Source organism: Lolium rigidum, chromosome 1 (assembly GCF_022539505.1).
Source record: "Lolium rigidum isolate FL_2022 chromosome 1, APGP_CSIRO_Lrig_0.1, whole genome shotgun sequence".
Taxonomy (NCBI): domain Eukaryota; kingdom Viridiplantae; phylum Streptophyta; class Magnoliopsida; order Poales; family Poaceae; genus Lolium; species Lolium rigidum.
In genome coordinates, this window is record NC_061508.1 from 350,188,934 (window position 1) to 350,207,965 (window position 19,032).

The 19,032-nt window shown below is 44.0% G+C and overlaps 1 protein-coding gene across 3 annotated transcripts; it reads right to left on the minus strand.

Moving 5' to 3' along the window:
- Positions 1 to 5,653: 5,653 nt before the first annotated feature.
- LOC124684594 (protein BUD31 homolog 2) lies at positions 5,654 to 9,698 on the minus strand. 3 transcript variants are annotated; one of them, XR_006997071.1, is made up of 5 exons: positions 9,466 to 9,574; positions 7,379 to 7,506; positions 7,087 to 7,274; positions 5,856 to 6,106; positions 5,654 to 5,804 (listed from the first exon to the last, which is right to left on the minus strand). XR_006997071.1 is itself a non-coding variant. In XM_047218872.1 (4 exons), the coding sequence occupies exons 2-4, from the start codon at positions 7,470 to 7,472 to the stop codon at positions 5,951 to 5,953; spliced, it is 438 nt and encodes a 145-aa protein (XP_047074828.1). In that variant the 5' UTR covers positions 7,473 to 7,506; positions 9,611 to 9,698; the 3' UTR covers positions 5,654 to 5,950. The 3 variants fall into 3 exon arrangements, 2 of the variants coding, with proteins under 2 accessions (XP_047074828.1, XP_047074827.1); XM_047218872.1 differs by lacking the exon at positions 9,466 to 9,574 and adding an exon at positions 9,611 to 9,698 and having other exon boundaries at positions 5,654 to 6,106; XM_047218871.1 differs by having other exon boundaries at positions 5,654 to 6,106; positions 9,466 to 9,573.
- Positions 9,699 to 19,032: the final 9,334 nt, after the last annotated feature.

The window sequence follows — 19,032 nt, forward strand, 5'->3', positions numbered from 1 at the left end:
GGTTTTACTTCCCTTGAAGACTGTTGCGATCCCCTATACTTGTGGGTCATCAACCACTTTTAGCTATTTGAGACAAGTCATGATACAACAATATCTACTAAGCATGTGATTAAAATAACATCTAACATGACATGCTAAAGTCTAAGCCATAGTCTAAACAAGCTTCCTTTTGCATCACTATAAGCATGAAACATTTTACTCGTCTCCAACACCAATCAATTTATTTGAAACAACTCTCATAGATAATAATCAATAAATACCAGAGAGCCAATCATACCTAACTAAATAAAACTAACAAGCTCTGAACAAAATACGAGTGGAAAAACCAGAGCTAAACGCAGTACTAACAAAAGAGAACACTCGCAGAACAATAAGAGTGAAAACTAGAGTGTTCTATGCAATGAAAACGGAGTGTGTCATTCTCCAAAACAAATATGTTGGGATCCAACCATATACTACAGCAAACAAAACAAAAGAAAACTAAAAACAAAAAATAAAGACGCTCCAAGAACAACACATAGCATATGAAGCAATAAAAATATAGCGTCTTGAAAGATGACCTGATACTTTGTTGATGACGAAGGGGATGCCTTGGGCATCCCCAAGCTTTGACGCTTGTACCTCTTGGATATTTCTTGGGGTGACATGGGCATCCCCAAGCTTGAGCTTTTGTCCATACTTCATCTCATCACATTATTCTTCTCTCCCTACACTTGAAAACTTCCTTAATACAAAACTTCACACAATTTTCATTAGCAGCATTAATGCAATCAAAATAAAAAAATCCATTTTGGTTCAGTTATAACATAAGTCAAACATCCATTAAAACATTAGCTACTGTAGAAACTTCTTCAAAAAGCTCTTTCCCAAAAGAACTCAAAAAGAAATTTGTCAAAACAGAACAGCAGGTAAATATCGATTTTTTTCTAAATTCCTCTGTTTCTCAAATCGAAAAGTGGAAAACTAACGAAAGTTAGATAATAACCTGGGGCATTTGCTAAAAAATTATCAGGTCCATACATCGTTCTGGCTGGGAATACGAATTTTTTGGTGATAGCACATAATCTGTTTTAGGACAGCAACTTCCCCAAATCTTACTTTCATCCTATTAGAGGCTATTCTTGCCACACAAACGAAATAAAAAGGATAAGGAGAGGTTATTATAGAGGTAACAACTTCCAAGACTTAACAAAAGAAAAATTACAGAAATAAAACATGGGTTATCTCCCAATAATGATTTTCTTTAACGCCTTTCAGCTAGGCGCAGAAAAAGAGTTTGAATCAAGTATTTTCAAGTGAAGAAATATCAAGATCAATGCCAGAAGTCTTTTCAACAAGGATTTATATTTTATCAACATAAGTTTTAGAAGACCCTCTCTCAACACTCTTGGGTTCACTACTTTCATCAAATGGGTTTTCAGGAACAATCCAATCAAAATTATTTTCCAAAGCTTCATGCATTCCTACGAGTTTGAAAGGTATTGGTATTTTGATTTCCTCCCTATTTTTAGGTTTGGTTTTGTCTATCTTTTCAAGTGTACCAATAACATCTACACATGAGCATAGCATCTTAAACTGATCAAAGACTTTCCTAACTTCTATAACAACATCTCTAAATTCTTTAAGCAAAGTTTTCAGAATAAAATATCTCTTTTCATCATCCTCAACTTCATGAAGTTTAAGAAACATTTGTTGCATTATGGGGTTAAGGTTAACAAACCTAGCCTCCAACATTTGAACTAAATAAGCTGCAGCAGTTTCATAATTAGGAGCAAGTTCTACTAAGGATATATCCTCAATATCTTTGTGTTTACTAACATGATTAAAGAATTCTTCAATGTTATCTCTCCCAATTATAGAACCACTACCTATTGATAAGTCTTTCAGAACGTACTTGGGGATCAACATAATGAGCTAAAAATAAAGCAACAAAATAACAACTATAAAAGGAACTAATTTTTTTGTGTTTTTGATATAATGAAGCAAACAAGACAGTAAAATAAACTAAGCAAAAAAATAACAAATTAAAGAGATTGGAAATTAGAGACTCCCCTTGCAGAAATCCTCTTTCTCCCCGGCAACGGTGCTAGAAAAAGAGTTTGATGTTGTGCAAAACACACAGTTGGGAAACCCCAAGAGGAAGATATGATGAGCACAGTAGCAAGTTTTCCCTCAGTAAGAAACCAAGGTTTAATCGATCAGTAGGAGAAAGAAATCACTTCTGAAGGTGTTTCTAGCTGACTTTGGCAGGGCGCACTACCGGTGTCAGCAACAACGTGGAACCTGCACACAACATAACCAAAATACTTTGCCCCAACTTACAGTGAGGTTGTCAATCTAACCGGTTTTGCTGAAAAGAAAGGATTAAACGTATAGTGTGGAAAGAGATGTTTGTTTGCAGTGAAATAAAGAGAACAGTAAAAGAGTTATTGCCGTGGGAGTTGGCAATAAAACAGAACAGTTATTTGTAGTGTAAAAGAAAGGACCGGGGTCCACAGTTCACTAGAGGTGTCTCTCCATAAAGATAAATAACATGCTAGGTAAACAAATTATAGCTAAGCAATTGACAGAATAAAGACCATATATGACAAGATGATTACTATGAGATTCATCTGGGCATTACAACAAGATTCATAGACCGTAATCCAACTGCGTCTATGACTAATAATCCACCTTTCAGTTAGCATCCGCACCCCTTTCAGTGTTAACTAGCAAGCAACAGATTATTGCATTAAGTAAAGTGTGTAAAGTAAACAATAGAATTATCCTTGGAGAAAGCATTGTTGTTTTCTCCCTAGTAGCAATAGCACATCTACAACCTTAGAAGTTATTGTCACTCTCCCAGATTACTAGAGGCATGAACCCACTATCGAGCATAAATACTCCCTCTTGGAGTCACAAGCACATACTTGGCCAGAGCATCTACTAGCAACGGAGAGCATGCAAGATCACAAATAACATATGAAAAGTATAAAATCAATCTCAACCATAGTATTCAATATTCATCGGATCCCAGCAAACACAACATGTAGCATTACATAAAGATGATCTTGATCATGATAGGTAGCTCTCAAGATCTAAACAAGAAGCATAAAGTGGAGAAGACAACCATCTAGCTACTGCTATAAACCCGTAGTCTAGAGATGAACTACTCATGCATCACTTCGGAGGCGGGCATGGCGATATAGAGGCCTCTGGTGATGATCTCCCTCTCCGGCAGGGTGCCGGGAAGAGCTTCAGAACCCTCCCGAGCTAGGGTCGACGATGGCGGCCGCGACGGAACTTTTCGTGGATGGAGGCTCGGGTATTTAGGTTTTCCCCGATCAGATGAATATATAGGCGGAAGGGCGAGGTCGGTGGGCGCCCGAGGGGCCCACACCACCCCTAGGCGCGGCCAGGGGGTGGCCCGCGCCTAGGCATGGCGTGGCCGCCTCCTGGCACTTCTTCGTCTCTCCTCTGGACTCCGTCTTCGTTACAGTAAAATAGCAACTTCGACTTTCGTTTGGTCCAATTTCGAGAATATTTCCTGTACAACTTTTCTGAAATACAAAAATAGCAGAAAATAGGAACTGGCACTATGTCATCTTGTTAATAGGTTAGTTCTAGAAAATTCATAAAAGTGCCACGAAGTGTAAACAAAACATATAGAAATTGGTGTAAAACAAGCATGGAGCATCAAAAATTGTAGATACGGTTGCAACGTATCTGAGGAACATTGCCTTCAACAAACTTTTGAAAAATTCGAGCACTGCAACACATTGATGTCATCATGTGATCCTGCCATACCAAAGAAATCATGCCAAATCCAGAGATCATGATATGTTACTGCCTCAAGCACCACACTGCATGATCCTTTGTGACATTTATACATGTTTTGGTGTGCAAATGGATAGTTTTTCCATGCCCAGTGCATACACTCAATGCTTCCCAACATTCCAGGAAATCCTCTATCTGCATTTTGTGCCAAGATCTGAGGTCTTCTGCTTTGGGTGTGCGCACATAGTTCTTTCCAAACACTGCGATAATTACTCTACAGAACTTGCACATGCAAACAATGGTGGTGGACCCAGCCATGCGCATGTAGTCATCATGTGTATCTTTAGGCATACCATATGCAAGCATCTAGAGGGCGACTGTGCACTTCTGAATAGTAGAGAAACCAAACAAACCGACGGCGTCTCTCTTCAGCTTGAAGTAGTCGATCTCCCTCAGATTCTCGACATTCTTTAGAAAAAGCTTACTACTCATCCTGAAACGGTGGCGGGAAATGACATCGTGCAATGGATCATCGGTGAAGTAGTTGTCATAGAGCAAGCAGTAGCCTTCCATCCTCTACCTCGAATTGCTCTTGTGGCGCCTCGGCGCGAAACCACCAAGCCTCGGCTTATCCTCCTCGACGATCATGGTCAAGAGGGCGGCAAGGATCGACAGATGCTCCTCTTCACCGACGGCTTCCTCGTCCATCAGAGCAGTGATCACCTCCTCGTCGTCGAAGTCCATCGCCTTGGCAAGCCGTCAAACACCTCGCGTGCAAGGTGGACGCGGGGTGGGGATGGGGAACGGGAGGCAACTGGCGGCGGAGGGACGCCGGTGTGATGGGCGGCGCGGTAGAGCGGGGAAGTGGAAAAGTATATTCGGCAGGGATGGGGTGTCTATCAGATACTACCGGCCAACGGAGGCGAGGGGTGGTTGCGATGCCGATGTGGCTCGCAGGAGGCCGTTGCGGGGTTGAGAGGGCGATATTGGAAGAGATTTATGGGAATCTTACCAACAGGGCTAGCATGCGGCATTATGTCGTCCATCTGGCGCCCCGCCAACCGCCGATGTGGCTCGGGGGAGGGGTGGGGGCGAGTGGAGATACTCTTACACAATTGTGCGGGGGCGCTACACAACGCACCATACAAGAACAAGGCCACACAAGTCTGCACATGGCATACCCCCTCCATCCACAAATAAGTGGACATCTAGCTCTAAACTTTGTCCACAAAAGAGTGTACTTCTATCTTCTCAATGTATTTTAATTGCTTCTCTCTCGTCGCACGGAAATCAAACCCAATAATATTGAGCACATGTTCTCCTTGTTTTCTACAAGCACTTAGCTCATTGGAGGTGAAATAATTAAAGAGGAGAAATGCATCTTCCCAATGCATTTTCCACTTCATTTTATAATTTATCTTGAAAACCTCGCATATACACTTATTTGTGAACGGAGGGAGTACGTAACAACATGCTTCGCAAACTGTATCCATTGTGAGATGCGCATTCTTTAGTAAAGCCGGGCAAACTGTATCCAAGGACTTCCATTGGATCCATTAAGGGTCAACTCGTCGTGCACAAAACAAAACGGAAGCTCTATGTACTCCACACAATCGTGAACCGTGTAACGTAGACATTTCTGTATAATAAGCTAATAATGGGAGTCCTGGACTGCGGTCGCTTTGCTGCACTTTTACAGTTCACGTCCAAACTGCTTCGTACCAAACCTTGGCTCGCCGCAAAGTATGCATCTCGGTACTGCGACAGAAATCATCATCTTCTGAAACATGCCACCTGCGCAGGCAGAGGCAGTGCGTCCATGGCGCAACATGTGAAAGTGAGAAAACACAGCCAAGACAGTAGAAAATCTGCCCATAAAAGCAGCAACAGCCAGCTATAACAATACAAAGTACAGTATCCATTATGGAAGATCAGGGTAGCATGTTATCAGTATAGTTTTACGAGTTTCCAGGTCGGAGAACTGGGTCTTACATTACAAACGTACCACCCGCCCAAGAGTTTACAATACACAAATTGCACGGATCAACCTGGTAATGCCCCGCCCAAGAGTTTACAATACACAAATTGCACGGATCAACCTGGTAATGCGATACTTGTTTTCACCAGGGATCAAATCAAACAACATCCTCGAGCGATTAGTTTCGGATTATTCTCAACCGCGAGTTGGCTGACTTCAGTCTCCGCTGGCGCACCCCTTGCAGCCGCAATGGACGCACTCTATCACCTTTTCTTCCCTGAGGTGCTTGGGGACCCGGCAGACACAAGTGGTTGCGAAGTTGTGGTCTCGTGTCTGTATACAACGGAGGCAACAAAGGCGCTCATAACCTGGCTGCAATAGACTCAGAAAAAGATAGTTAACAGTGAGCAATCAGAATGTTGAATTAATGCTCAATACTGAAGTAGATATGACAGAAAAATAAATAAATAAAAGTAGCTATGACAAGGTTACCCCAGCCTCACAACTTGGAAAATTTCCAAGTGCATACCAAAATAGCGAGACAACTTAAGATGACCAAATTACTAGCAAATTAGTCAAAATAGCGCACTATTAACTAGCACCAAATTACTAGCACAGTTTGGAGCAGGGGCACTTCTTCATTTGAGTAATGCTCCCGTTCTTCAGATATTGACACTTTTGTACTAATGTTGACTTGATAAGGCCAAGATTTGGAAAATAGCTTTGAACTGATATGCCAGTGTATAAGAATGACGTAGCTATGACAAGGTAACCCTAGCCTCACAACTTGGTAAATCTCTTGTGCTTACAAAACTAGAGAGAGAACGGAACATAACCCAAATTATGAGCACTAGTAACAGTACTCAAATGAGCAGAGACACTAGTAGCAGAAATCATCGTAAAACAAGAAATTTCTACACTTTCACAAGTTATGAGCAGAGACACTTCTCTGTTTTGAGTTTGACTGCAATCATAAGTCTTATTCTAACTTTTTAAGCAGGGGAGTGCATTCGCAAGTTAATAAACGATGCTTAAATTTATACAATAAACATATATTACCACCTTGAATTTGATAAGACCGTACTGTGCAAAATAGGTGAGATTGTGTGAAGCCAGTGTGTAAGAAAGTTGCATCTGGAATTAACTGCTCTTGCTATTTTTCCACTAGAATATGGTGGTTTGGTGGTGAGGATGATTAAAGAAAAGATGCTTGTAACCTACGGAAACTGGAACATGATTGCGTCATCCGAAATGCCAGCGAACAACAAAGTGGAGAAAAGAATCCACTACAGTTGGTACTTGAAACAAAACATCAAAATAAAGCATTCCTACAAATGATCCAGGCCACCAACCTTTTTCCATTTAGCAATCAGATTTTTGTCTGCATAACCTTGGTCCAAGCAAAACTCATATAACTCCTTTTTGATTTCCTTCCTTCGGTAGTAGAGATCATATATGTAGCGGCTCTTTTGATGAGAAATGCGGAAGATTGGCCAGAGGGCCTCACACTTCCTCTTCCCATCATGTGTATCATTCTCAGCTGCAACAGAAAAATCGTATTAGTACCATCTTGCAACAGGAAATAGCAATATGGATCCAGAAAAAAGATCCTACAAGTACTACAGATTAGACATATGTGAACACCTTCTCTCATTTTGGCTTCCAAATCACGGAGAGTTGGTTCAATAAGCTCCCATCCTTCAGGGTACTTCACACGGCTCGTCTTTATCTTAGGCATGTTGTTCCAGGAAGTATGCTTATTGAACAAAAACCTGTGTGAAACATAGAGCATATATATATATCAAAATCGAAAATGTTTATCAGGTAAATCAGATAGTATTTTCCATCTACACACTTGCCAAGTTGCATAGACAAGAACTGGCAGTAGAAAAACTCTCTGAAAGATGATCGACTTAAAGCCCTATATGTATGACATGGCTACTGTGCCATAAAGTGTCATGTTGAAATAGAAAGCCCTGCGTATTATCTCCCAACCCAGGTGTTAGGAACCCCAGTAGGACACAATGCCTAAACGAATTAAACATTCTAATTTGGGCTTGTCCAGTTCGCATAACAGAACTCATGAAGCATCTCAGGCGTGGACAGCAGAAGCTACTCGATTCTGGGTCAGACCTAACGAGGGCCATGAACGAATTGGAGCATCCAGGCACCAAATCCGCAACGTCTGAAGAAGCTTTTCCGAACAAATCACCACCCAGCCAAACAAACCCTCAAGTAGACGGGCTGGAGCATACATCATAGGGATTCTTTCGGATTACAGCCAATAATAATCGGAGCAGATTTAGGGTTCGTCGACAACAGGAGAAATCCACTAAGTCCGGACGGATCCCCTCTCCATGTCAATCCAGCAGAGGAGAGGAGGAGGGGGTGGACTGCGAGAGAAGAATACCTTCGATGCCCGGCGTTCGGCGGCGACTGTTCGATGACCAGTCGTAGCAGCCGGCCGGAGGAGGAAGATGTGTTGGGAACTTTGGATCTTATCAGCGGGCAGCGGGCGGCTTTACTGCGCGGTCGGGGTGCCGGATGCAAAGGATAGCCAAAATTAGAAATCTAGAGTGTTTTTCTTTTGTTACAAAAACCACATAGAAAATGCAACGAAAATGCTGCTGCAAAGCGGGATATTCTGCTCAGCCAACCAATCCTTGTAGCAGAATATCCCGCTTTGCAGCAAAGATTTTCGTTGCATTTTCTATGTGGTTTGTAACAAAAGAAAAATACTCTAGATTTCTAATTTGGGCTATCTTTTGCATCCGGCACCCCGACCGCGCAGTAGAGTCGCCCGCTGCCAGCTGACAAGATCCAAAGTTCCCAGCACATCTTCCTCCTCCGGCCGGCTGCCGCGACTGGTCATCGAACAGTCCCCGCCGAACGCCGGGCATCGAAGGTATTCTTCTCTCGCAGTGCACCCCCTCCTCTCCTCTCTGTTGGATTGACGTGGAGAGGGGATCCGTTCGGACTTAGTGGATTTCTCCTGTTGTCGACGAACCCTAACTCTGCTCCGATTATTATTGGCAACATAATCCGAAAGAATCCCTATGATGTATGCTCCAGCTCGTCTAGTTGAGGGTTTGTTTGGCTGGGTGGTGATTTGTTCGGAAAAGCTTCTTCAGACGCTGCGGATTTGGTGCCTAGATGCTCCAATTCGTTCATGGCCCTCGTTAGGTCTAACCCAGAATCGAGTAGCTTCTGCAGTCCACGCTTGAGATGCTTCATGAGTTCTGTTATGCGAACTGAACAAGCCCAAAGCTCAAATTAGAATGTTTAATTCATTTAGGCACTATGTCCTACTAGGGTTCCTAGCACCTGGATTGGGAGATAATACGCACGTCTTTCTATTTCAACATGACACTTTTGTTACAAACCACAAAATTGACTATCCTTTGCATCCGGCCCGAAGCCTTCGAAGACACAGGTTTCTTCACCAGAGAAACTCAGATTGATTATGTGAGTTGACGAACTATTTCATTTCCGGCTTTATGCTACCCATTCAATCAAGGCAGGAAAACAAATCTATAGGACCTACCGGGTTTATAAAAGGGGAAATCAGAGTCCTAAGGGGGACGGCTCCCGAATCTTGATGCGCAAACGCAAAGATAGATCAAGCAGAGAAAAAACTAAGGAAACTACAGGCGACAACAATCTAAACGGCACGAATCTACCCAGAACAATCAAGAAGACTTCGTTTTGCGTCCTAGAAAAAATTATCCTACCAAAGAGATGTGGATCCTCGCAGACCAACAAAGAATTTTAGACTTGTCACAAGATCGTTGCACTAGTCAAGTTAGATAACCGAGAGCCTAGCGGGAATCGCGATTCAACAAAGGTAAAAGGATGAGATTGGGGGCGGAGCCATACCTCGGAGCTGCGCACGGTAGAAGAAGGGAGCGTGGCGGCGGAGGGGGTTCGTGCGTGACTAGGGCTTCGGCCGAAGCTATACGGCCATCCGGGCCGGGTCAAAGACCACTGGATCTCAGATGTTTCCGGACAAATGGGGAACGTCCCGAAGCCCACAAAGTGTCGCCGGACGGACCTAGAAGCGCAGCACTCGATCAGCCCATGTCTAACAGCAGTCGAAGGGCTTTCAATCTCTTGTATAGGCCCAGTAAAGTGTGGAGCCATCTTTAGCCCCTCGAAAATATATGCAGTTATTGATGGGCTCCGTATGACCCACAGCCCGAGTCATACTCTCCTCGTGCAATATTACCCTCAAAAAAAAAATGTTTGTTGTTCCAATAAAAATACATTTGGTGAAATTATAATACCTTCCTCTTGCAAGCTACTACTAGGCCCAAATTGAGGATCAACCTAAGCTCCCACTGCCCATCAGGCTTTAAACACGAGGTTTGACGCATGTGCCATATAATGGTGGAATTTTTTTTAGTGGGAGGCAATGGTCCCTCGATAGCGACACGTGATTTCATCGATGACCCGACCCGCCAACACCGTATTTTAGAAGTGCTCCTAGAGTTAGGATGCGTATGTGTATGTTCATAGAGATGAGTGTATACACACATATATAAGCGTATGATTTTGTATCGTATTTAAAAAAAACACTCCAATTAAATCGTTGCATCCCTCCGGTTCCTTTTGGCTAGACAAATCCAACTCAATCATAGCATCATGCATCACTAGTCATGTAAGAGTAAGTTTAGTAGTAGATCCAACTAGTGCCTATGAGCTATTGTGGTGTCATCTATTGCCGGCTTTACAGTCATCATTTATAATAATTAGTGAAAGGACGATATGTCGCCTAAAGGGAGGGGTGAATAGGTGATATAAAAACTCTTACTGATTTGTCTTGTAAGAAGCGGAATTAAACTAACTAACATTTATTTTACAAGCACAAAACCTAAATATACTAGGCTCAACTAAGTGCAATAACAACAACTAGAGCTAAGCAAGATAGGCACAAGATATATATATGAACAACAAGTGATAGCAAGATATAATAGATATACTTCAAGCTCAATGGCTATCACAAGGAAAGTAAACTCGGGTATAGAAATAACCGAGCCACGCGGAGACGAAGATGTATTCCCGTGTTCCCTTCCTTTGCAAAAAGGTACGTCACATTTGGAGAGCTGGGGATCCCACGAAGAATTTCCCAACGCCACGAAGGCTCACCTTCTTCTCCGAGCCGATCCCACGAAGGAATAGCCCTTTCCTTATGGCTAGCTTTTTCTCCACTCCGGAGATGGCAAGCTCCACAACCACTTCACAAGCTCCACGAAGGAAAAGTCTCGGGCCCCTTCACAACCTTCCACGGAGAGGTCACCGGGACACCAACCAAGCCAACTAGGAGGTCACCCTCCAAGAGTAACAAGCTCACGGTCTCTCATTCGAACTAATCGTGGTGGAGAGCTCAACACTATGCAATAATGCAAAGCAAGAACACCAAAGGTGTTCAAATCCTTCACACTCAAATCCCACCAAAGAAACAAATGCTAGGATGAGATTAGAGAGGAAAAACAATAGAGGAAATCAACAAATGACTCCAAGATCTAGGTCTAAAGGGTTCCCCTCACTTAGAGGAGAAATGGATTGGTGGGGATTATCGATCTAGATATCATCTCTTAGATCCCTCAAGAATGAGCAAGAATAATGGGAGGAATCAAGAGATAGGGCAAGTTTTTCAAAGTCAACAATGGAGGAGAGAGAGTGGAAGGACTTATCCCTGCCCAAGGTGGAAGAAGGCCTATTTATAGTCTAGGAAAAAGGAGCCGTTGGGGAGGAAAAAGACAAAAAAACGGGCAGAAAATAGCCCAGCCGGCAGCCCAGCTGGCCGACCGGACCTGGCGCCAGACAGGCCAGCGCACAGGCTGGGTAGGGAGAGTGGGCCGGGGAGCAGAGGAGAAGGCCCAAGCGGAGGGTGGCCAGCAGCGCTGGGGCACAGGTCGGAGCGCGCCAAGCGGCCCAGCCGGTCGACCGGCATGGGCCAGTCAGGCCGGCGGCAGCCGGGCGCGATGCCGGACGCGGGCCGGGGGACCCCTGGAGCGGGCCCATTGTGCACGAGCCCAGCAGTCGGTTCCCACCGGGCAAGTTGGTGGGGGGCTCGGCGGGGCCGGGCGGTGGGCCGGATTTCGCAGGACCCCTGGAAGTCTTTTCTTTTTCTTTTAAATAGAAAATGCTCCTGAACTCCGATTGACATGAAACAAATTTTGTTGGAAAGATAACAACAAATGGAACTCCAACAAAAACTTGAAATATTGAGACTCCTCACAGAATATTTTTAGATGATTTTAGAGAGGGAATCTCCCACCGTCAAGAAACGGTAAAGACGTCCAAACTCAAAAATGCAATAGAAGATGCATGCGGATTCCGTTTTCGATGAACTTGGGCCTGTTGAAAAGCTAGCAACAAGCTCAAGAACCTGACACTGAGAAATACCAAAAAGCAATAGGGATGTGCAAAGTATGCAAAGGATTGAGCTCCCTAAGACGATGTGATCAAGTTACCCAACCGAAAGCCCCTCTTGATAGTGCGGCTATCTGTCCTATAACCCGGTCTCCCAACAACCACCTTGAGACCGGTAAAAGGAAAACCTAGCTAGGCTATACATTTTCCTTACGCAACCCGCTTGATCTTGATGACAACGCTTCAAGTTCCATCATGCCGGAGTGCATCACTTGATCATTGTTGTTTCGTGAAGACTCATGATTTGCTCCCCTATACGCCATTATGGGATAGCTTCATTAAGCACATCTTCACATGTCCATTATCACTAAATGGAGGACAAGCTTCAAGCCTGTGATCCTCTTGAGATGCTCAACTTGAACTTGCCCAACTCAACCTTGATGACGATCACCACTTGATGTCATCCTCTCATGGGCTATATGAGATCTCACTTTTGATGCATACCCATGGAAAGATACCTAATCCACATAGACAACACAAGAGCACATATATGATGGGTTAGTTCATAAAGCATAATTGACAAGGCTTACCATACCACATGACTTCACGTGGCACATTCTTCATGCTTCATGTGTTGACCAAACTTAAATCTATTCTTCACTCTTTGTATTGGTCAACCTTGTACCTTCTCATGCTCTATCATACTATCTTGAGGTGTATAAAGAACTCTTCATTTGTTTGCATGCTATAAATCTTAGTCAATCCTAGCTCAACTTATGAGTTTATCATGACACCGACTTAGAGCCATATCTTGAATTCTTCACTTGGAATCAAACACTCAAGATCTTGATCATCCATTGCTTAACACATAAGCCAGAGCATAACTAATATTGAGTTCATGTCGGGGGATGACCCCCGGTAGGTCAAGACTATGGAAAATATGTCAAGATAAGACACTTATAAACCGGATTAAAAGATAATCCGGATTATGAAAGATTGGGTTAAGTGTTTACTAATTGATACGATCCGGTATACCGGGAGGGGCATACCGGATCAAGGGCAACCGGCTATATTTAAGCCGGAGACTCTCTCAAAGAACCAACCTCAGGGAGGAAAGAAAGACGACAGTCTGGTTTACTCCGGGCAGATCCACATGGATCCGGCATAGCCTCAACGGCAGTATGTCGGCACCCTGGTCAAAGATTCCCTCTGGAGCCAAAGGACCCGGAGGACGTAAGCAATTCAGCTTTAAATGAAGCCTGAAGCCAAAGCAGCTTGGTGACGAGAAAGGCAACCGTAGGCCGACCGAAGAGCGTCACCAGACATACGATGCAGAGAAGGGCGTAAGCGTCTGAGCCAAAGAAGCTTTATAAAGTAGGCTTAGGTAGGAGCATATTCCCTTAGGGTTCCTTCCCTTGTAAGCCTCCTCTCCCCTATATAAGGAGAGGAGGGGCTCCCTGTGCGGGGGATCGATCAAATAGAGACAGAGATAGTGGGCATTGTAAGCCGTACATCTTCTACCTCTGGCCATAGGCTAAGTTCAAACCATGTAGCTTCCTTTTGAGATCTATTATATATAGTGTGCTGGGCTTGTTCCTCGTGCTTGTGTGCTTCCCACCATAATCTTCCCCTCCTTCGGATACCCTTGCGTACATTCGGCCCCAAGATAAGCCTACCCATGGCATCTGTTGTATCACCACGACGACAGTTGGCGCCCACCGTGGGGCCAGTGATACGTCTCAAACGTATCTATAATTTCTTATGTTCCATGCTACTTTTATGATGATACTCACATGTTTTATACACATTATATGTCATATTCATGCGTTTTCCGGAACTAACCTATTGACGAGATGCCGAAGTGCCAGTTCCTGTTTTTCTGCTGTTTTTGGTTTCAGAAATCCTAGTAAGGAAATATTCTCGGAATTGGACGAAATCAACGCCCAGCATCTTATTTTTCCCGGAAGGTTCCAGGGCATCGAAGAAGTACCGGAGAGGAGCCAGGGGGGCCCCACACGCCAGGGCGGCGCGGCCAAGGGGTGGGGCGCGCCCCCCTACTATGTGGGCCCACCAGGGCCCCTCCGAGGCTGCCCTTCCGCCTACTTAAGGACTCCATCGCGAAAACCCTATACGAAAAAGCCACGGTACGAGAAACCTTCCAGAGCCGCCGCCATCGCGAAGCCAAGATCTGGGGGACAGGAGTCTCTGTTCCGGCACGCCGCCGGGACGGGGAAGTGCCCCTGAAGGCTCCTCCATCGACACCACCGCCATCTCCATCAACGCTGCTCGTCTCCCATGAGGAGGGAGTAGTTCTCCATCGAGGCTAAGGGTCGTACCGGTAGCTATGTGGTTAATCTCTCTCCTATGTACTTCAATACAATGATCTCATGAGCTGCTTTACATGGTTGAGATTCATATGAGTTTTGTATCACTATTCATCTATGTGTTACTCTGGTGATGTTATTAAAGTAGTCTATTCCTCCTCCATGGTGTAATGGTGACAGTGTGTGCATCGTGTAGTACTTGGCGTAGGTTATGATTGTAATCTCTTGTAGATTATGAAGTTAATTATTACTATGATGGTATTGATGCAATCTATTCCCCCTTTCATAGTCTGTCGGTGACAGTGTGCATGCTATGTTAGTACTCGGTGTAGTTGCGTTGGTCTATCATGCACTCTAAGGTTATTTAAATATGAACATTGAATGTTGTGGAGCTTGTTAACTCCGGCATTGAGGTGCTCTTGTAGCCCTACGCAATTAGTGGTGTTCATCATCCAACAAGAGAGTGTAGAGTGGTTTTATTATGTGATCAATGTTGAGAGTGTCCACTAGTGAAAGTATGATCCCTAGGCCTTGTTTCCAAACATCGAATCTCCGTTTATTTACTCGTTCGTTGCATGTTTACTCGCTGCCATATTTTATTCAGATTGTTATTACCACTCATATACATCCATACTACTTGTATTTCACCATCTCTTCGCCGAACTAGTGCACCTATACATCCGACAAGTGTATTAGGTGTGTTGGGGACACAAGAGACTTCTTCTATCGTGATTGCGGGGTTGCTTGAGAGGGATATCTTTGACCTCTTCCTCCCCGAGTTCGATAAACCTTGGGTGATCCACTTAAGGGAAACTTGCTGCTGTTCTACAAACCTCTCGCTCTTGGAGGCCCAACACTGTCTACAAGAATAGAAGCACCGGTAGACATCAAGCACTTTTCCGGCGCCGTTGCCGGGAGGAAAGGTAAAAGGCACTCATACTCCGGTCCCAGGTAAAAGTACTTTTCTGTTGCCGTTGTGTGTGTGTTCGAAGCTATTTCCTTTAGATCCTGCAATTGCATCTTTTTGTTTCTTGTTTACACTAGTAAGGCATAATGGAAAACATTTGTGAGCTTTTTGTACTATTTCTGAGCCAAGACATGAATGGTTTAATGCGAAAATTAAAAAACCTATGGAATCTTATTTGCATGCTGGTAGTAATATTAGTATGAACGCTTTGAACACCATTGTTGATAATGATATAGAAAATTCTAAGCTTGGGGAGGTCGGTTTTGATGAAAATGATCTCTTTAGCCCTCCGGGTATTGAGGAGAAAGTTTATGTTGATTATGATATGCCTCCCATATATGATGATTATAACGATAGTGGTCTTTTGGTGCCACCTACTATGGAGGATGAAGTTTATTATGATTATAATATGCCTCCTACACTTGATGAGAATAATAATGATAGCTACTTTGTTGAATTTGCTCCCACTACAACTAATAAAATTGATTATGCTTATGTGGAGAGTAATAATTTTATGCATGAGACTCATGATAAGAATGCTTTATGTGATAGTTATATTGTTGAGTTTGCCCATGATACTACTGGATATTATTATGAGAGAGGAAAATATGGTTGTAGAAATTTTCATGTTACTAAAACACCTCTCTATATGCTGAAATTTTTGAAGTTACACTTGTTTTATCCTCCTATGCTTGTAACTTTGCTCTTCATGAACTTGTTTATTTACAAGATTCCTTTTCATAGGAAGTGGGTTAGACTTAAATGTGTTTTAAATTTGCTTCTTGATGCACTCTTTTGCTTCAACTACTATTTCTTGCGAGTACATCATTAAAACTGCTGAGCCCATCTTAATGGCTATAAAGAAAGCACTTCTTGGGAGATAACCCATGTGTTTATTTTACTACAACAATTTTCTTTTATATTTGAGTCTTGGAAGTTGTTACTACTGTAGCAACCTCTCCTTATCTTTATTTTATTGCAATGTTGTGCCAAGTAAAGTCTTTGATAGTAAGGTTGATACTAGATTTGGATTGCTGCGCAGAAACAGATTTCTTGCTGTCACGAATTTGGATATGATTCTCTGTAGGTAACTCATAAAAATCTGCCAATTTACGTGAGTGATCCTCAGATATGTACGCAACTTTCATTCAATTTGGGCATTTTCATCTGAGCAAGTCTGGTGCCTCAATAAAATTCGTCTTTACAGTACCGTTCGTTTTGACAGATTCTCGCCTTTTATTTCGCATTGCCTCTTTCGCTGTGTTGGATGGATTCCTTTGTTCCATTACCTTCCAGTAGCTTTGAACAATGTCCAGAAGTGTTAAGAATGATTGTGTCACCTCTAAACATGTGAATTTTTAATTATGCACTAACCCTCTAATGAGTTTGTTTCGAGTTTGGTGTGGAGGAAGTTTTCAAGGGTCAAGAGAGGAGGATGATACAATTGTTATCACCAGATTTTAACCAAGTCCGGAGATGGGCCGTGATTAAATGGGCTTAGAGAATATGCACGTGAAATATTTCTGAATCGGTCTCGTACGAGAATTTGGGCTAGACTGCCCGTGTATTTGTATATTATGGTAGATTTAGAATTAAGAGATAGAGTTTAGTCGTACACAGCTGGGTTTATTCCCAAGATAGAAAGTCTACGGACTATTAATATGTACCTAGGGTTATTGAGAAAGGAGGACGATCACGTTCACAACAAACCAATCTAGGCGCATCGCCACCCCTTATTTCGAGGGTTTCTCCCGGGTAAGCAACATGCTGCCTAGATCGCATCTTGCGATCTAGGCAGTATCAGTTTATTCGTTGTTGGTGTTGCTCGTACTGAAGCCTTTTTGATGGCGAGCAACACCCTTATCATAGATGTTTTGGGGCTGACGTCGATACTTTCATGATATGCTTGCTTAGCTATGCCGCCCCTTAATATCTAGCTGCCTTTGCACCTATCTTGGGTGTAAGGGCAGCATCTTGCTTAATCTCTATTTAGTAGATCTGATCTGTTATAGTTGTTCCTTGTTCTCCAAGGATTGGTTTGATATCCGCATGGTTAGGCCTTGCAAACGGGTTGAACGATCCGGTAGTGCGTAAGGTATGGTTTACTAGTTCTAGAGGGATTATTCCGGGGATCAACTTCGTGTTGGTTTTTATGCCTCTTTAGGACTGGTTTTCCATCATCTTACGTATCTGCTAGGCTCAACTACGTGTAGGATGTTCCGGTTATGCGGTGAAAACCCTAGACTGTCGTAGATTGGTTTAACTTAATGTTGATAAAGCAGGATCCCCATGTTATCGTGAATCCAACGTGAACCATGGGGTAATCGGCTCTTTGAGCCGATTCACAGGGTAACCTAAGAGCCGATCGGGGCTCGTATTTAATGTTTACGTGTTTGCCATGCAGGAAACTAATCGAAGCGATCCATCACCTTCCTGACCAGGTATAGGTCGGTGGCACGCCCTTGCATTAGCCAGGACGTGTGCCGGAGCATTGCGGGCCGTTGCCCGAGGGACCAGGGCCCACCAGCAGTCCTGGGAGCCTCCCGGCTCTCCGTGTTGTCCATCGTTGCTCGCCGGTGGGTTTTGGTCGGCAACACATTCTGGCACGCCCGGTGGGACCTTCTACAGCAACTATGTCAAAATCTGCAGATGAGGTGGCGGACGAACCAGTCACGTACGCAGATCTGCCTGAGGAGCACAAGAAGAAATATGATGAGATTAAAGCCGTCTTAGAAGCCGATCTCATCGGCTCTTTCGCGAAGACCCGTTCACATGGCATCAGGTGGAAAGGGTTCTCCCCGAAGGCGTTCTTGATGAAGTAGACCTGTCTACCCCTTCAGAGGAACGCACCAGAGCTCTGCGCCAGGAAGTTAATTACATGGTGGCTCATTCTCTACACCGTCATTCTGAGAGCTTGGTGAACGCTTTCGAGCGCGTTGCGGTGCGCGTGGTTCAGGAAATCATGAAGCATCAGTACTCTCCGTCAGGACCTACCCTAGGAACTCACCAGGGAGAAATACCGTTCCAGACCAGACCGCCGCTGCCATTCGCGCTTGCAGCTCCGGAGCTACGGGGTTCACCGGCGTACGTCGTCTACAAGGTTGGAGGCGATCCCGGCGATTGTCAATTCCTATATGAGCCGCCTAAAGAGATCCCACATGGATACGTGTGCACATACGTGCCGGACTGCAATACCTTGGCGCGCACGAACCAGATTGCACCAGCATGGATTTCTGGAGCAGACGCCGATAAACAGGCATGGCTAGCTAAATATGCCACCGGAACGAGTCATGAAAGCTCGGTCCCTGCAGCTCATACCATGGAACAAATCAGCACCATCTTGAGAGACCAGTTCGGCATCTTGCCGAAGAGGAAAACAATCGGCTATTCCAAGCCGTACCCCGACGAGTATGATTTGATCCCGCTGCCACCCAAGTATCGGCTCCCTGAATTCTCAAAATTCAATGGATCAGAAGGGTCTAGCTCAATTGAGCACGTGAGCCGATATTTGGCACAGTTGGGCATGATTTCAGCATCAGACCTGTTACGTGTAAGGTTTTTTGCACAATCTCTCACGGGATCAGCCTTTGGGTGGTACACCTCGTTGCCACCGAACTCAGTCCGGATGTGGA